General features: G+C 42.0%; 1 protein-coding gene across 1 annotated transcript in view; it reads right to left on the minus strand.

The window, feature by feature from the left end:
• The window catches only part of CCDC38 (coiled-coil domain containing 38), a 43,132-nt gene that overhangs the window by 17,894 nt on the left and 8,693 nt on the right, over positions 1-16,545 (minus strand). Inside the window, exons 4-10 of the mRNA XM_070407936.1 lie at positions 13,789-13,951; positions 11,957-12,021; positions 9,561-9,724; positions 9,375-9,455; positions 6,369-6,532; positions 4,359-4,436; positions 2,024-2,084 (exon numbers count right to left, since the gene is read on the minus strand). Coding sequence (XP_070264037.1) covers positions 2,024-2,084; positions 4,359-4,436; positions 6,369-6,532; positions 9,375-9,455; positions 9,561-9,724; positions 11,957-12,021; positions 13,789-13,951 — 776 coding nt within the window. The remainder of the gene's footprint in view (positions 1-2,023; positions 2,085-4,358; positions 4,437-6,368; positions 6,533-9,374; positions 9,456-9,560; positions 9,725-11,956; positions 12,022-13,788; positions 13,952-16,545) is intronic.

Consider the following 16,545-nt stretch of genomic DNA (forward strand, 5'->3'; position numbering starts at 1 on the left):
AGCAAAAGACAAAGAGAGAATCTTAAAAGCAGCAAGAGAAAAAAAGTCAGTTACCTTCAAGGGAGTACCCATATGACTGTCAGCAGATTTCTCAACAGAAACAATGCAGGCCAGAAGAGAGTGGCAAGAAATATTCAAAGTGATGAATAGCAAGAACCTACAATCAAGATTACTTTATCCAGCAAAGCTATTATTCAGAATTGAAGGTCAAAGAGCTTCACAGATAAGGAAAAGCTAAAGGAGTTCATCACCACCAAACCAGCATTATATGAAATGCTGAAAGGTATTCTTTAAGAAGATGAAGAAGAAAAAGGTAAAGATAAAAATTATGAACAGCAAATACATATCTATCAACAAGTGAATCTAAAAATCAAGTGAATAAAAAATCTGATGAACAGAGTAAATTGGTGAATATAATAGAACCAGGGGCATGGAAAGGGAGTGGACTGACAACTCTTGGGGGGAAAGGGGTGTGGGGATGCAAGAAGAGACTGGACAAAAATTGTACACCTATGGATGAGGACAGTGGGAGGGGTGGGAACTGAGTGGAGGAGAGCTATGGGGGGGAAAAAAGAGGAACAACTGTAATAATCTGAACAATAAAGATTTAATTTAAAATAAATAAATAAATAAAATGATTTCTATTAAAAAAAAAAAAAGAATTCTCAAAACCCAACAGTTAATCCAGTTGGAAAACGAGCAAAAGAAATGAACGGACATTTCACCTAAGAGGATATAAAGATGTAAACAAGCTCATGAAAAGATGTTCAACACCATTATCAAGTACTGGTGAAGAGGTAAAGAAACTGGGATCCCTCATACATTGCTGGTGGGAATGTAAAATGGTACAGCCACTCTGGGGAACAATTTGGCAGATTCTTTAAAAACTAAACTTGCATTTATTATCATCTCAGCAATTGTATTCTAGGCATTTATCCTAGAGAAATGAACTATGTTACACAAAAAGTTGTATAAATATATTTTCAGTAATTTTATTCATTATAACCCCAAATTGGAACCAATCTAGATGTTCTCCAGTGAGTGAATAATTAAATTGTAGTGTGTCCATACTACTCAGCAAAAAAAAAAAAAAAAAAAAAAAAAGGAACCAATTATTGATATACCCAACAGCTTGGATCAATCCTCAGAGAATTATACTTAGTAAAACATCCAATCCCAAAAGGTTACATACTGTGTGATTCCATTTATATAACATCCTTAAAATTATAAAAATCATAGAAATAGAGAACACTTTAGTGGTTGCCAGGGGTTAGGGGAGGTGGAGAGAGGGAAGTGAATGTGACTATAAAGAGGCAACATGAAGAATCCTTTTGGGTATGTTCTGTATTTGATTGTCTCTCAACAGTATTAATGGCAATATCCTGGTTGTGATATTGTACTACAATTGCAAGATGTCACCATTGAGGGAATCTGGGTAAAGGGGACATAGGGTGTTTCTATATTATTTCTTATAACCATATGTAAATCTACAAATACCTCAAAATAAACATGTAATTAAAAACAAAAGTGACTGCTAAATGCCATAGTGCCCATGGAATTCAGAGCACAGTGCCTGTGTTGACTTTTGTCATGTATGACTGTCGTGGATTCTGTGGTACTGGCTCAGATCCTTTCCTTGGGGCTGGGATTACCCAACCTGGCCATCAACATATTTTCTTAAAGCTCCCTTGTGGTAGCCAGGGTTGAAACAAACAACAATGCTGTATGGTTCTACTACCTCAGTTTTGAATGATGTGGTGAATTGAAAACACATAGGCCAGCAGAGTAACATATAAACAGTTGGGCAGTAGACTCTGAGAGACAAAGACCCAAGATGCAGGTGACAGGCATTTTCTGCAAACAGCAGCTGCAGGCACTTCTCAGAGAACGCAGGGAGGCCTGTAAGAGCTCAGTCACCTGTTATGATGGATGTGACTACATGGTAGTATGTTAAAGAAAGGATAAGAGAGATATTTGGTGAAAAACATTGTTTCCAAGAGAGTTCATCAAGGAAGTACTGTACTCTGATAAGGGCGATTCGACATTCTCTACGATGGAAGTGTGCTTCCTGCATTGTTTTCCTGCTCAAAATGTCCAGGTGAAGTCCATGTCATTGGTGATGGTGGAGGTGAAAAGAAATAACATATAATTAGAAATTAATTCTTATTATTTGGTTCAAGATACTCATTGTTCTGCATTGATATGCCCATTACTTAAAAAAATTAGAATTATAATAATAGAAGATGAAGCTCTTTTATTCTCCTGAAATTGGATTTCAAGCATAAGAATAAAATCGAAGGCACACTGGTGGGGAGCCAGGGACATTTGCCCAAAACGATACATGTCACAAATCAGGGACATAAATTGTGAAATAAGAGTCATGGTTCTATTTTTACCTAATCATATATGTTTCTAATCAGGGTTTTTTTAATTGAAGGGAAAAAAATGTTGGACACTTCAATTGTTACATTGGTGGAGATACCTACCATTGACACATACAAGTCACCCGTGCACTTCTTCCCCACATTTACATGCACTTGTTCCCTCCACATCTACATGGAATTGTTCCCCCCATGTCTACATGCATTTGTTCCCCCCACATCTACATGCATTTGTTCCCCCACATCTTCATGCACTTGTTCCCCCCATATCTACATGCACTTGCTCCCCCCATGTCTACATGCATGTGTCCCCCCCATGTCTACATGCATGTGTTCCCCCCATGTCTACATGCAATTGTTCCCCCCACATCTGCATGCACGTGTTCCCCCCACATCTTCATGCACTTGTTCCTCCCATGTCTACATGCAATTTTCCCCCCACATCTGCATACACTTTTTGTTCCCCCCAAATCTACATGGAATTGTTCTCCCCATGTCTACATGCACGTGTTCCCCCACATCTACATGCATTTGTTCCCCCCATGTCTTCATGCACTTGTTCCCCTCAGGTCTACATGCACGTGTTCCCCCATGTCTACATGCACGTGTTCCCCCCATGTCTACATGCACATGTTCCCCCCATGTCTACATGCACGTGTTCCCCCCATGTCTACATGCACGTGTTCCCCCCATGCCTACATGCAATTTCCCCCCCACATCTGCATGCACTTGTTTCCCCCACATCTACATGCATTTATTCCCCCATGTCTACATGCACGTGTTCCCCCCATGCACGTGTTCCCCCCATGTCTTCATGCACTTGTTCCCCCCACATCTTCTTGCACTTGTTCCCCCAAGTATACATGCACGTGTTCCCCCATGTCTACATGCAATTGTGCCCCCACATCTGCATGCACTTGTTCCCCCCACATCTACATGCATTTGTTCCCCCCATGTCTACATGCACATGTTCCCCCCACATCTGAATGCATTTATTCCCCCCATGTCTACATGCACGTGTTCCCCCCCATGTCTTCATGCACGTGTTCCCCCCATGCCTACATGCAATTGTGCCCCCACATCTGCATGCACTTGTTCCCCCCACATCTACATACATTTGTTCCCCCCATGTCTACATGCACATGTTCCCCCCACATCTACATGCATTTGTTCCCCCCATGTCTACATGCACGTGTTCCCCTCATGTCTTCATGCACTTGTTCCCCCACATCTTCTTGCACTTGTTCCCCCCATGTCTACATGCACGTGTTCTCCCATGTCTACATGCAATTGTTCCCCCCATGTCTACATGCACGTGTTCCCCGCATGTCTTCATGCACTTTTCCCCCCACATCTTCTTGCACTTGTTCCCCCCATGTCTACATGCACGTGTTCCCCCATGTCTACATGCAATTGTTCCCCCCATGTCTACATGCACGTGTTCCCCGCATGTCTTCATGCACTTTTCCCCCCACATCTTCTTGCACTTGTTCCCCCCATGTCTACATGCACGTGTTCCCCCATGTCTACATGCAATTGTTCCCCCCACATCTGCATGCACTTGTTCCTACCACATCTACATGCACTTCTTCCCCCTACATCTACATGCAATTGTTCCCCCCACATCTGCATGCACTTGTTCCCCCCATGTCTACATGCATGTGTTCCCCCCCATGTCTACATGCACTTGTTCCCCACATATCATGTCCACACCTGATCCTGATTTGGAACTGAGCAGTGGCAAAGTGATCTCAGGTCTTTTCATCCAGGGTCTCCCAGGTCCCTCCAGATCATCTTTCCTTACACCAGCACTCTTAAGACTTTCAGCCACTCTTTCTCCTATTCTGACTTGAAACCACAGCAGTCTTCACTCTCCCACCCTCTTTTCCAGGTTAATAGGTCCTTGATCTCCACTTAGAGATGGGCACCTTCTTTGGTTTTACTTTTGTGAGTGAAGTCTCAGATCTCTTGTGTTACCTGAGCTCCTTTTTCCCAGGTAATTTTCTTCTGAATCTGATTTCTTCCAGGTCTCAGTGCGGTTTATTTTCCTGAATTCTAGAAATGGAAAAGAAAGAGGGAGGACCCACTTCTGAAAATGAGAGCTTTGTCTTCGAGTGAAAGTAGCATTATTGTAAAAGTTTCCAGGGACAGAAATATAAGATGGGGACATCGTAACCAATAAACGTATGATGTAGACAGCAAGGGCTGGTCTCTGGAGCAGGCAGACCTCCTCCAGGGCACGAGGTGGTCTCTATCTCCTGCATCAGTCAGTCATAACCTCTAAAATCGCAATGTGAGCCATTCACTGCTCTGGACTCATTGCTGTCTGAGCATTCTCTAGATGGCAAGTCTGGGAGCACTGAATCTTAAGCTGTGAGATGCAAATGCTTCTCACTTTTTCTTTCCATTTGTTTTTCCTCTTGTCAAACATCATGTATTGAGTTTAACCAAGTGTCATCACTGTGCTCACTCAATATTTCATACACATGTGTCTAACTTAAACTCAGTAGTGAAAGACACAGGGGAACTGAGCAGGAAGGCCATCTGTGATGTACTGGCAAATGCTTAACAACCAGCTCTCGGGGGAAAAATCCTCCCTGATTTGTTGTTGACCGATTTCTGTGATGTCAATGTTCTCACCCCAGAGTCTCAGAATCGGCTCTCTGAGTAGCCCCTTCCTCTCCAGCGCTCTGCTCTGTGCCCTCCCTGGACCCCAGCTCTGTCTTTTCATCTCATGGGGACTGCTGGGCCCACCTGGGCTCCCCCTTCCAGAGCTGCATTCTGTCCGCAGCAGTTCCTGGAGGCCATCACGGGGCCCATCTCATTGGTTGCCTCTCTCTGAAAGATTCCTTTGCATCTTTCCTGACGTCCAATGACTGAAAACTGTTGCTTCGTACGTTTTTCAGACTTTTCAGGCAGGAGGGTGTCTGGTTCTTGTTACCCCCAAAGTTACTAGAAATAGAAGACTTTCCTTGTGACCCCACTTTGATCACATATTAAATTATTATCTCTAGCCCTGGCTGGTGTGGCTCAGTTTGGTTGAGCATCATCCCATGCACCAAAAAGTTGCCGGTTCAATTTCCAGTCAGGATACATGCTCAGGTTTCAGGCTCAATCCCCAGTCAGGGGTATGCAGGAAGCAGCCAATCGATGTCTCTCTCTCTCTCCCTTTGCCTTCCTCTCTCTCTAAAATCAATAAAAACATATTTTTTAAAAAAATTCTTATATATAATAGCACCTATTTCTGGTCCATTAAGCTGACTCCCAAACATTAGCACCATACCGTGTTAATTCCTAAGACACTGTCATAATATATTATATATCTTAACGGATTAATAAGATATATAATTACCTCCATCCTTCAAAAGTATTTATTTCTCGAGATGAACCTCAGAATCACTGTATAAAGTTCTCCCCAACCCAACACTCAAGTCCCTGACAAATTTTTGGTCACAGTTTTATTAAAATTCCATAAAACGTATACGTTCGTTGCAGAAAATTTGGCAGCTTTACAATGTAAATCTTTCTCTCTAGAAACATGACATATTTCTCTATTTGTCAAATCTCCAGGTCACACAATTAAGGTTATTTGCTTTCTTGGATTTCATTTCCTTGCATGTTTTCTAATTAATGACGTTAGCTTATTTAGGTTGATATGTAAGGTTAATAAATGTAATTGACTTTGTGTCCATTTTCTCAAATGGTTTTTTTAGGTTTTTATGGATGGGAGGTTCTAGGTATGCTATCTTATCATCTGTAAATAATATATTTTCTATGGCTCCATGTATATATTTTTATGGCTTTATATCTGAAATTAGCCTGAGTTTCCAAATTAACAGTATATAATAACAGAGACAGTGAGACTCCTTGTTCAGGTTGTGCTTGAAATAGAAATTCTGACTATTAATAATCAGCAAATAAACATTGAAACTGAACATTTTAGAGTTAGAGACACGTACTTAAATTGAAATGAAGAATGTGACTCACTTGTTAATATTTTGGAAAGATTTTCCTCTATATGTTCTCTGCTTTTTGACAGCTTCGCCCTTCTCAGCGCTTGCCTGAGTTGCCAATGTTTTGGAGACAATTTCAGCAGAAAAAGTCCATATTTAATGTACTCTCTAAGGAGGAATTCTGTTTTTGATATTTCACTACTCAAAGGAAACAAAAATATAATTAGATAGATCTGTGTGAAAGCATGTTCACTGTTTATAAAAAGATTTTACAAAGTTCATTGTCTTGATTATATATTGACTTAACAAAAATTCTAAGTGTGGCCATAAAAATAGGAGCATCAATAAAATATGAGATAAGAAGAACTAACCAGTAGGAAATTTATTTGAATAGCACATGCCCCAGGATATGCACAGGTAGGGTAGACTGATGATAGCTTTACTCTACTTATTTTTTTCCAAGGGAAATGTTGTATTACATGTTAGACATAGGGAGAAATTAGAAGGTAGCAAAAGATGGTACTTGTGTGAGGAGAACAAAGGACACTAACACTGAATGAGCACCTACTATGTACTGGGCAATACTCAGGACATGCTACAGATACAATTTCATCCTCAGTACAGCCACAAAAGGAATCCTATATAATAAAACCCTAATATGCAAATTGACTGAACAGTGGAACAACTTGTTGCTATGACATGCACTGACCATCAGGGGGCAGATGCTCAATGCAGGAGGAGCTCATGGCTGGCGAGCACAGTGGTGGTGGCAAGAGCCTCTCCCACCTCTGCTTTAGGCGGGCAGTAAAGAGTGAGGGGTCCTGGACTGCGAGAGCCCCAGACTGCAAGAGGGATGTCTGGCTGCCGGCTTAGGCCCCATCCCCAGCAGGCAGACATCCCTCGAGGGGTCCTGGACTGCAAGAGTGCATGAATTTTGTGCACCAGGCCTCCACCCTTATCCTTCTAAGCCTTCCTTATTCACACACACCCACACACTCTTCAATACCCTTATCGATATTACTCCTATATCAGTATCTTCAGCTTCAGTACTTCTTTGGGACAGAAGCATCCTAAAGCCCTGGTGTGTGAGTGATATTCAAGAGTCAAACCTGGATGTTTTCACCCTGGCCACTGGAGCTCAGTTGGTTGGGCATCTACCCATGCACCGAAAGGTTGCTGGTTCAATTCCCAGTCAGGGCACATAACTTGGGTTGCAGGCTCAGTCCCAGTAAGAGGTGTGCAAGAGGCAGCCAATCGATGATTTGCTTTCACATAGATGTTTCTCTCTCTCCCTCTCCCTTCTTCTCTCTCTAAAAAAATTTTAAAAACAAACAAACAAAAAAGCCCTCGATGTTTTCTTCTGTAGTCAAGTGTATCTTACTTGATTTATGTTAAATATCTAACAAAGCTTATGGATCACCAGTCACAAAACGATGGGAGTCCCTTATTATACCACCACTTAGCCTCCCAGGTGTGCGACAAAGAATAAAGCTCGCCTGGCAGCTTGGCTCAGTGGTTGAGCATCTACTTATCACCAGGAGGTCAAGGTTCGATTCCCTGGTTGGGGCCCATGCCTGGGTTGCGGCTCAATCCCCAGTAGGAGGTGTGCAGGTGACAGCCATGTTTCTAGTTCTCTCTCCCTCTCTCTTCCTCTCTCTCTCTTCTCCCTTCCTCTCTGAAATCTATAAAAATACATCATATATATATAATTTAAAAGAACAGAGCTAATTTTGGCTAGAATTGCCCAGCTTCCAAGCAAAAGCTTCAGAGCCAGCCCCCTTTCCCTTTGTAAACAGATTTCCAGCTCTCCCTGCAGAGGAGGGCCTCTGTGTGCCATAGAGAAGGAAATAGATAGCAGGCACTTGCATCCCTGGCTCTGTTACCAGCTAGTTTTGCATTACCTTCTGCACCTTGCTGAGATGATGAGACTCGAAAACAATCAGCCAGTTCGCTTCAGAAGGGCCACTGTGCATAAATACAGTACTCTATTCAACCACAGGCTGCTACTCTAGTTCTATAACTAGACAGAGCAAAGGAGAGAAGGGAATTCTCCCCCTTGGGAGTGCCATCAACTAGCTCCTAACACAGATGAGGCTACTGTGGCAAAAACATACATTTTGTTAGAAACAACTGGTTTCAAAGAAGCTGCCCTCCAGGCCATTTGCTGCATTTTAGACAAGCTGTTGTCCTCCTCCTCCAAAAGCTGGGACATAAGTTTAAGTCTAGGACCTGGTTGTGGAGCAGTGCTAACCATTCTCACAAAAAAAAAAAAAAGAAAAAAGAGAGAGAGAAAGACATATGTAATACTCTTTGTAACACTTTAAGCAATAAAACAATTTTAAAAAAATTAAAAAAAAAAAAGAAAAGAAAAAAGTTCTAGCATGCTTTGATTCCAAGACTACAGAATCTCCTGAATCATTGAAATTACTGCCCAAGGATGATGACAGCAGGAAGCTTCTTTAAGATATTTAAAATGAGATCTATGTGACCATGGAAGAAAGCATCCAGGTTTGAAAAAACTAAATGCTGAGAGTGTGGCAGGTGGTATCATAATTTTATCTCAATTCCTTGGTTGTTTTTTTTTTTTTTGTCATTATGATCTTGGTTTTTAATATCAATGCTAGGTTCATCTAAGTGTGAGGATAAATATACAAAATACTGCCAATTGTCATTGTAACATATTGTAAAATGAATCTCCATGGCGGAAATGTTAAAATGTGTGAAGAAATGCAGCTTAGATTGAAAGAGAAAGAACACTTAGAAAATAATTTGTTTACTCCTAACATTGGTTTTCTTCTTTTCAAAGAATTTCTTGGCTTCTGTATTGACAAGTTAGAGAAAGTTTTCCTCCATACATCACTGTACTCTCCTGACACAGTCAGAGACGATCCGCAATCAACAGAAAACTCATTTTAAAAATGTGGTCAAGTGTATGAAATTATCACTGATAAGAGTTACTCCCACTCAGGTCTTGCTAGGCACAAACAGGACTGAATGGGCTGGGCACACTCGATAGGAAAAAGCTGGTGTGCGGCCTCACCTTTTCACCGCCTGCACCTCCATGGTCGCTTTCTTGAGCTCTGCTGTCATTTGGAGTTTGTTTATAGTTTCTTGTGCTGCACTGAGAAGGAACACATTTGTTAGTTTGTTTTGTGTTGTGTTCTGAGAAATGGAAAAGAAGAAAGAGGGAGGCAGAAAGCGATGTGGCTAGAGTGAAAGCACGAACATTTTAAGGGCGTTTATGGATCTCTGGTCATTTTCTCGAAGGAACTCTTCAAAGGCAATGGCGTCTTCTTGGAGCTTTATTTCTGCTCTGTTGATTTGCCGTTCCTTCGTCATTATGTGCTTATCATACCTGGTGATTGTATTCCTTTTGTTTGACACAGCATACTGGGAATAGTGGAAACAGAAGTGCGTCGGGAACAGTATTCACATTTCTGGCACACGTCAACAGTCTCATAAGAGAGGGGGAAATAACTTGCATTCTAAGTGGGCATTTGGGTTAGAAAGAATGGGATGCCCACATGGGAGATCATAGAAGGGAGACTAATTCTTTTCTCACTTTTATGAAGAGGCTCCATATTGCTCCAAAATGGCTGGGCCCCATGAATAAAAAATAGCTACATATTGCCCCAAAGAGCAGACCCACTGGTGTTACCCACAGTGTCCTTCCTATTCTTTCTGAGCATTGGAAACCGGGCTGTCTGCAGCCTCAAGGCTCCTCCCACAGGAAGTACCAAGGTAGAATCAGGTTCCTCTAAGCAAGAGTGGTGGCTGCTCAACCTCAAAGAGCCCCATTCAGATCCCCGGATCTAGCTTTGACATCACGCTTCTATTTTTTAAAAAATATATTTTATTAATTTTTTACAGAAAGGAAGGGAGAGGGATAGAGAGTTAGAAACATCGATGAGAGAGAAACATCGATCAGTTGCTTCCTGAACACCCCCTACTGGGGATGTGCTTGCAACCAAGGTACATGCCCTTGACCGGAATCGAACCTGGGACTCTTCAGTCCGCAGGCCAACACTCTATCCACTGAGCCAAGTGGGTTAGGGCGATGCTTCTATTTTTTTAAGTACAGAATAGAAGGATCCAGTTGGGCCTTTAATGCCATGCATGGAAAAAAACTATAAATAAACAAAGCCACATACATTATAATATAAATTAACTAAAACTATGTAAATGAAATAATTTTAAAGAAACATAACCAATAATTAGATACTCCATCTTTATAAAAAATATATTTCATTTATTACTTTTTTCACCAAGTATTGAGTGACTACTGCATGCCAGGACTGTTTTCAGTGGTGTTAGTAGAGCAATGAACAAAATTGATAAAATTGCTTTTGCGGGGCATACATTCCAGTAGATGGGGGGAGTCTATTAAAGGGGATGAGGAGTCCAGTGGGTAAGGGCAGGGGTTGCCATTATGTACTAGTATAGCCAAAGAAAGCCTCCCTGATATGGTGAAAATGAAACAGATACTGGAAGGAAGTAGAACAAATCATGCAGACATTGGAGGAAGGAATGTTCTCCCAGAAGGAAGAGCCTCTGTGGTAAGGCCCTGAGGCCATAGCATGGTTGATATGTCCCAGGAACAGCAAGGAGGCCCGTGTATTTGGAGCAGAGGGAGCAAAAGAGAAATCAGAAATGAGATGAGAGAGAGAGAAAGCGAGCTGGACACCAGATAAGTTGTTCATGGTCTTCAGCAGAGGAGGGGTGTGGGTGAGAACAGACTTCTAATGCTGTGTGGAGAACAGACTGGCCATAGGGGGCGAAAAATGGAAGCAGGAGACCAGTGTTTTGAAATTATAAGAATTCATGCAAGAGATATTGGTGCTGTGGATGACAGTGGCAGCAGTGGTGTGTGATCATGGATATATTCAGAAGCAAATATGTAAAAGTATATTTGGGTATGGGCTGTAAGGAGGTGGAGTTGAGGATAATGCCACTATATTGGGCCTAAGCAGCTGCAGCGGTGGAACTGCTGTTTACCGAGACAGGGGGCACCACATGAGATGCAGATTTTCAAGGACAGCGAAGGGTATAGCAGGGGCCACAGTTTAGAAATGTGGCGTCTGAGCTGCCTGGTGAGCATCTACTAGCAAGTGGAGATATTAAGAACTACTCACAAGTTGCATTTGTGAGTCTGAAATTCAGGGAAGAGGGTCAGGCTGGAGAAATATATTGGAAGTTGCTAATATGGAAGTGGAATTTAAAGTTGGGCCTGGAGGAGGGTAGATGGAGCATAGGGTGAGAAGTGAGCACTGGACCCTCCCCACATTTAGAGATCAAGATGGAGAGGAACAAGGAAAGAATACTGTGAAGGAGTGAGCAGCTAATGACCTGGAAGAACCAAGAGACCCCAGCTGAAGAAAGTGTTTAGTGATCCAATGGGCCACAGTTCAAATGGGGCAGTAGAACGGTCTTTGGCAACGATGACAAAAGTGGTTTTGGTGGAATGATGACGGCCAAAGCCTGACTGAAGTGGGCTTAGGAGAGGTTAGGAAGGGCAATAGTTCTGGGCATGTGATGGAAAAATAAAAGGCCGAGGTGAACATTTGGCAATGTTATGCAACAAGTCTTCTATTTGACGATGGGGAGAAAAATTACTTGTACTACCTGGAGCAGAAACCTGTCTCTCTGGTCATTAATAAATTCATGGAGAGACCTTCTTGTGTCTGAACCTTTAAAGAAAATTGAAATTGACTTAGGTTTAGTTCATTATCCCTCAAAGATGTATCAAATAAAAGCTATGCCATTAAATTATTGCATGCATTATGTATCTGGACTTAAAAACGAATTTAATAAGAGTAACTGCCATTTATTTTGGGTCCATATTATTCCAGGAGTTTTCTTAGACACTTCAAGTCATCGTTTTATTTAATCCTAACAATAACCCCAATAAGGTCCTATCCGCATCCTGTATGGGAGGTCCTGAGGCTCAGAGATGTAAAGATGCTTGTCCAAGATTACACAATTGAGGAGGACTATATTTTCAATGAAAATGCCCAAATACCTTATCTGTAAAATCAGCAGAAACTGACAACCTGATTTCCATTGCTGACAGAGCCCAGATTGCCTTGGATAATACCAAACAATTTTACTATTTCCTTTCTAAAGCCTACCCTACCCCATTGACCCTTAAGTGACCAGTCGCTCTGTGAGTCATCTGCAACATCACACCTCCTAGCTGCTATCTCAGAGCTGTGAGCGTGGCGGGGATTTTTGAAGTGAGCCATTTTGTGCAGAACTCTTTCTAAAACATGTCATGTGTCATTTAAAATGCTCTTGATGACTCGGGGTTCACCATGAGACTGAGGGGAACTGAAGACATGAGACACAGACTGAACCTACACCTGCCCTATCAGTGGTCCAGTCACTGACCTCACCCTGTCACCTATCGCTTGCTGCTTTTTCATACAATAGTGCAGAACATGCACCTCCGAGAGCCTCTAAGTAAGTTAACATGCTTCCCTTTCTTACACTAATTATTGAATCCGAAGTTCCTTCTTAAATGGTCTTCTTGTTCTCTGAAAAAAATTTTTCTTCACAATTTGAGAAAGTGCCTGGACTTTGTGAGCTAGAGAAAGGTTTAAGTTATTAGAGCAAATCCTGAATACTGATTTCCCTTCCTTCCTTCCTTCCTTCCTTCCTTCCTTCCTTCCTTCCTTCCCTTCCTTCCTTCCTTCCTTCCTTCCTTCCTTCCTTCCTTCCTTCCTTCCTTCCTTTCTTCCTTCCTTATTCCTCCCTCCCTCCTTCCCTTCCTTTCTGCCTTTTTAAATTTAAAATATTGAGTAAGATTTATTTTGGAGGAAGATTTTATCAGTCCATCACCTGGTATTAGTCACTGTAGGCTTGTAAAGCTTCAAACTGCTTTGTCTCATTTGTGGGCACTTCTTGATCTCATAGGTAGGAAATGGCCATGATGTTTTGATCCCCAGACTGCTCTCTTTCACAGACAATAATTAATAGCTTGTAGTATTTTAGCATGTTGCCTCCATAGGTCATTAAAATAGGTTATGTCTTTGCAACAAGAGGCAAGCTATTTAATTCTATTAGCTTACTGATTTTGGATATGTGAGTTGTATGGCCCAGACCATCAAAACTTCTCTTTAGAAAGACTTTTCTTAAAATCGGTTCTAGATGTAGATGTAGACCTGAACTTAAATAGTCAGAGCTATTTAACACTATTAAATAGCAAAATAGTGATTTTGGCAGTGACTTCTTTCCTTAGAGCCATGAAAATGAGTAACTGTCTATGTCTTGGGAAAGTATGCTTTCTCATTTAAAATAGATTTTTTTCTTCGGACTCAACCCTCATGTACAACCCCCACCACCGTATTAGGAGACAGCACCCTTTGTGTTTCTCACCTCCAGAAAAGCCACCAAACCTGATACGAGTGGGAAATATTCAGAACAATGTTTTTAAACCAACAATCACTTAGACTTACCTTCTGTTATTCTGACAACAAGAGTGGGATCCAGCCCATACTTTTCAAACGAGGAAGCAGCTGCATCAGCGAATGCTATTTCACTCAGGTGTGAACGACTCTTCATGCGAGATGAAAACGTAGACTTTTGGTGCAATTTCCTGCCGCGGTTCAGGTCTTTTTCCTGCCCAAGTGGGAAAATTTAAAAAGGTTTCTAACATATGAAAACAACATTGTCTTAAATTAGTGATCATATATAAAAATATCATTTGCAACAAGTCCCTTTCTCACTACTGGTACATTGAACAAGCAGTCTCAAGTTCTTACCTCCGAAGAACTGTGTTTAGTTTTCAGTTCCTTCTCGCATGAAGCAGAGCACAAGTGTAAAAACATTCAACCTTTACTATAATATAAACGTGTGCATGACAAATATAAAACTGGAAAATGTTGCTCTGGCTTTTTGTGACAATCTCATGTTGCCCCAAATGTAGGGACTTAAAAATTCCACTGATTTGAAAGGAATGATTCTGTGGGATTGAACATGCTATTTTTTTTAATGTCTCCCCAGTAGACATTAAAAAAAATAGCCTCCTGCCCTGGCCAGTTTGGCACAGTGAATAGAGCATCAGCCTGTGGATTAAAGGGTCCCGGGTTAGATTCCAGTCAAGGGCATGTACCTTGGTTGCGGGCACATACCCGTGGGGAGTGTGCAGGAGGCAGTTGATCAATGTTTCTCTCTCATCGATGTTTCTAACTCTCTATCATTTTCCCTTCTTCTCTGTAGAAAATCAATAAAATATATTTTTTTAAAATCTTAAAAAAAATAGACTCCTGATTTCGTGAATTTTTTTTATTTTAAATTTTGGATAGTTTTAATCAAACTATAGAACACATGCACAAAACCATCACTCTACAGATGATCGATTATTGAGTATTCCCGGATATTTTTCTCATCCTTTATTTCTAAGAATAAGCAAAGCAAACCTTGTGAAATCTGAACCATACGATGTAAGTAGTGATAGTAACTGCAAGGCACACTGCAAAGTGAGCCTCATTGCTGATGTAGCTTCATACCAAATAATTCCAAAGTGACACCCTCTTCTCCACTCTTATTTTGTCTTTCTTCCCTGCTCCCCAATGCACACATATACAGGCTCTTATCTGTATCTGCCTGGCAGATTTTGACTTATTCTTAACAATGCTGCTTCTGTTTATCTCCTCAGTGGAATCTTTGCACACACACCACCACCACCACCACTACCACCACCATCACCACCACCATCACCACCATCACCACCACCACCACCACCACCACCATCACCACCACCATCACCACCATCACCACCATCACCACCACCACACACCACCATCACCACGATAACCACCATCATCACCACCATCACCACCATCACCACCACCATCACCACCACCACCATCACCATCACCACCACCACACACCACCATCACCACCATCACCACCACAATCACCACCACACACCATCATCATCACACACCATCATCACCACACATCATCATCACCACCACCACCACCTCCACCACACACCACCACCTCCACCACACACTACCATCACCACCATCACCACCACCACCACCACCTCCACCACACACCACCATCACCACCATCACCACCATCACCACCACCACCACCACCTCCACCACATACCACCATCACCACCATCACCACCATCACCACCACCACCACCTCCTCCACCACACACCACCATCACCACCACCACCACCACAATCACTACCACACACCACCATCACCACCACCACAACCACACACTATCATCACCACCACCACCATCACCACCACACACCACCATCACCACCTCTCCCTCTTCTCTCCAACAACCATTTTCTTTAGATTTCCTTTGTATGCCTCTATTACTGTATTTTATCAACTCTAAGATGCCACTTATTGTAAGATGCACTATTCTTTTATGCACTGCCAATTATGCATGACATCCCATCTATGTAAGCCGGAGCCCAATTTCAGGAATGAGAAAATGTGAAAAACTGTGGCCATTAAAATCAAGGAAATGCTCTAGCTGGGTTAGCTCAGTGAATAGAACATTGGCCTACAGACCAAGGGCCCTGAATTTGATTCTGGTCAAGGGCACATAACTCCGTTGGAGGCTCCTTCCTGGCCCAGGGCCTGGTCAGGGCATGTGCAGGAGGTAACCAATCAATGTCTTTCTCTCACATTGATATTTCTGTCTGTCTTTCCCTCTCTCTTCCACTCTCTCTAAAAATATCCTTAGTGAAGATTTAAAAAAAAGTCGAAAGCATGCTTAATTGTGGACTATGCCTTTGGCATAAATCTGGTGTTCAGACCATTACTACAGTGAAAACACCTAACATTACCTGGTGGCAATTAATCAATGTGTTTCTCTCACATTGATATTTCTCTCTGTCTTTCCCTCTCTCTTTCACTCTCTCTAAAAAATCAACAAAAAAATATCCTCAGGTGAGGATTTAAAATAAAAAAGAAAAGGAAAGGAAAAGGATTACCAAACTGTTATTATTGGCAGATCAGTGATTTTCTATAAAAAATAAATTTAAAAATCAAGGAAGTAAGGGTATAGCCATACCTGTCACAGTGGATTGTAGTGGTGTGTCTGTCTTCCACCATAGGGGGTGATCATTAGGACCCCACCATGGGCTGGATGCTGTTCTGTCGTGTGTGTGTGTGTGTGTGTGTGTGTGTACCCCCAGCACTGTGTGGTGCACGTGTCAACAGCTGACCCAGCAAAG

Source organism: Myotis yumanensis, unplaced genomic scaffold, assembly GCF_028538775.1.
Source record: "Myotis yumanensis isolate MYYU_CA2020_CCGP unplaced genomic scaffold, mMyoYum1.0.hap1 SCAF_3, whole genome shotgun sequence".
NCBI classification, from domain to species: Eukaryota; Metazoa; Chordata; class Mammalia; order Chiroptera; family Vespertilionidae; genus Myotis; species Myotis yumanensis.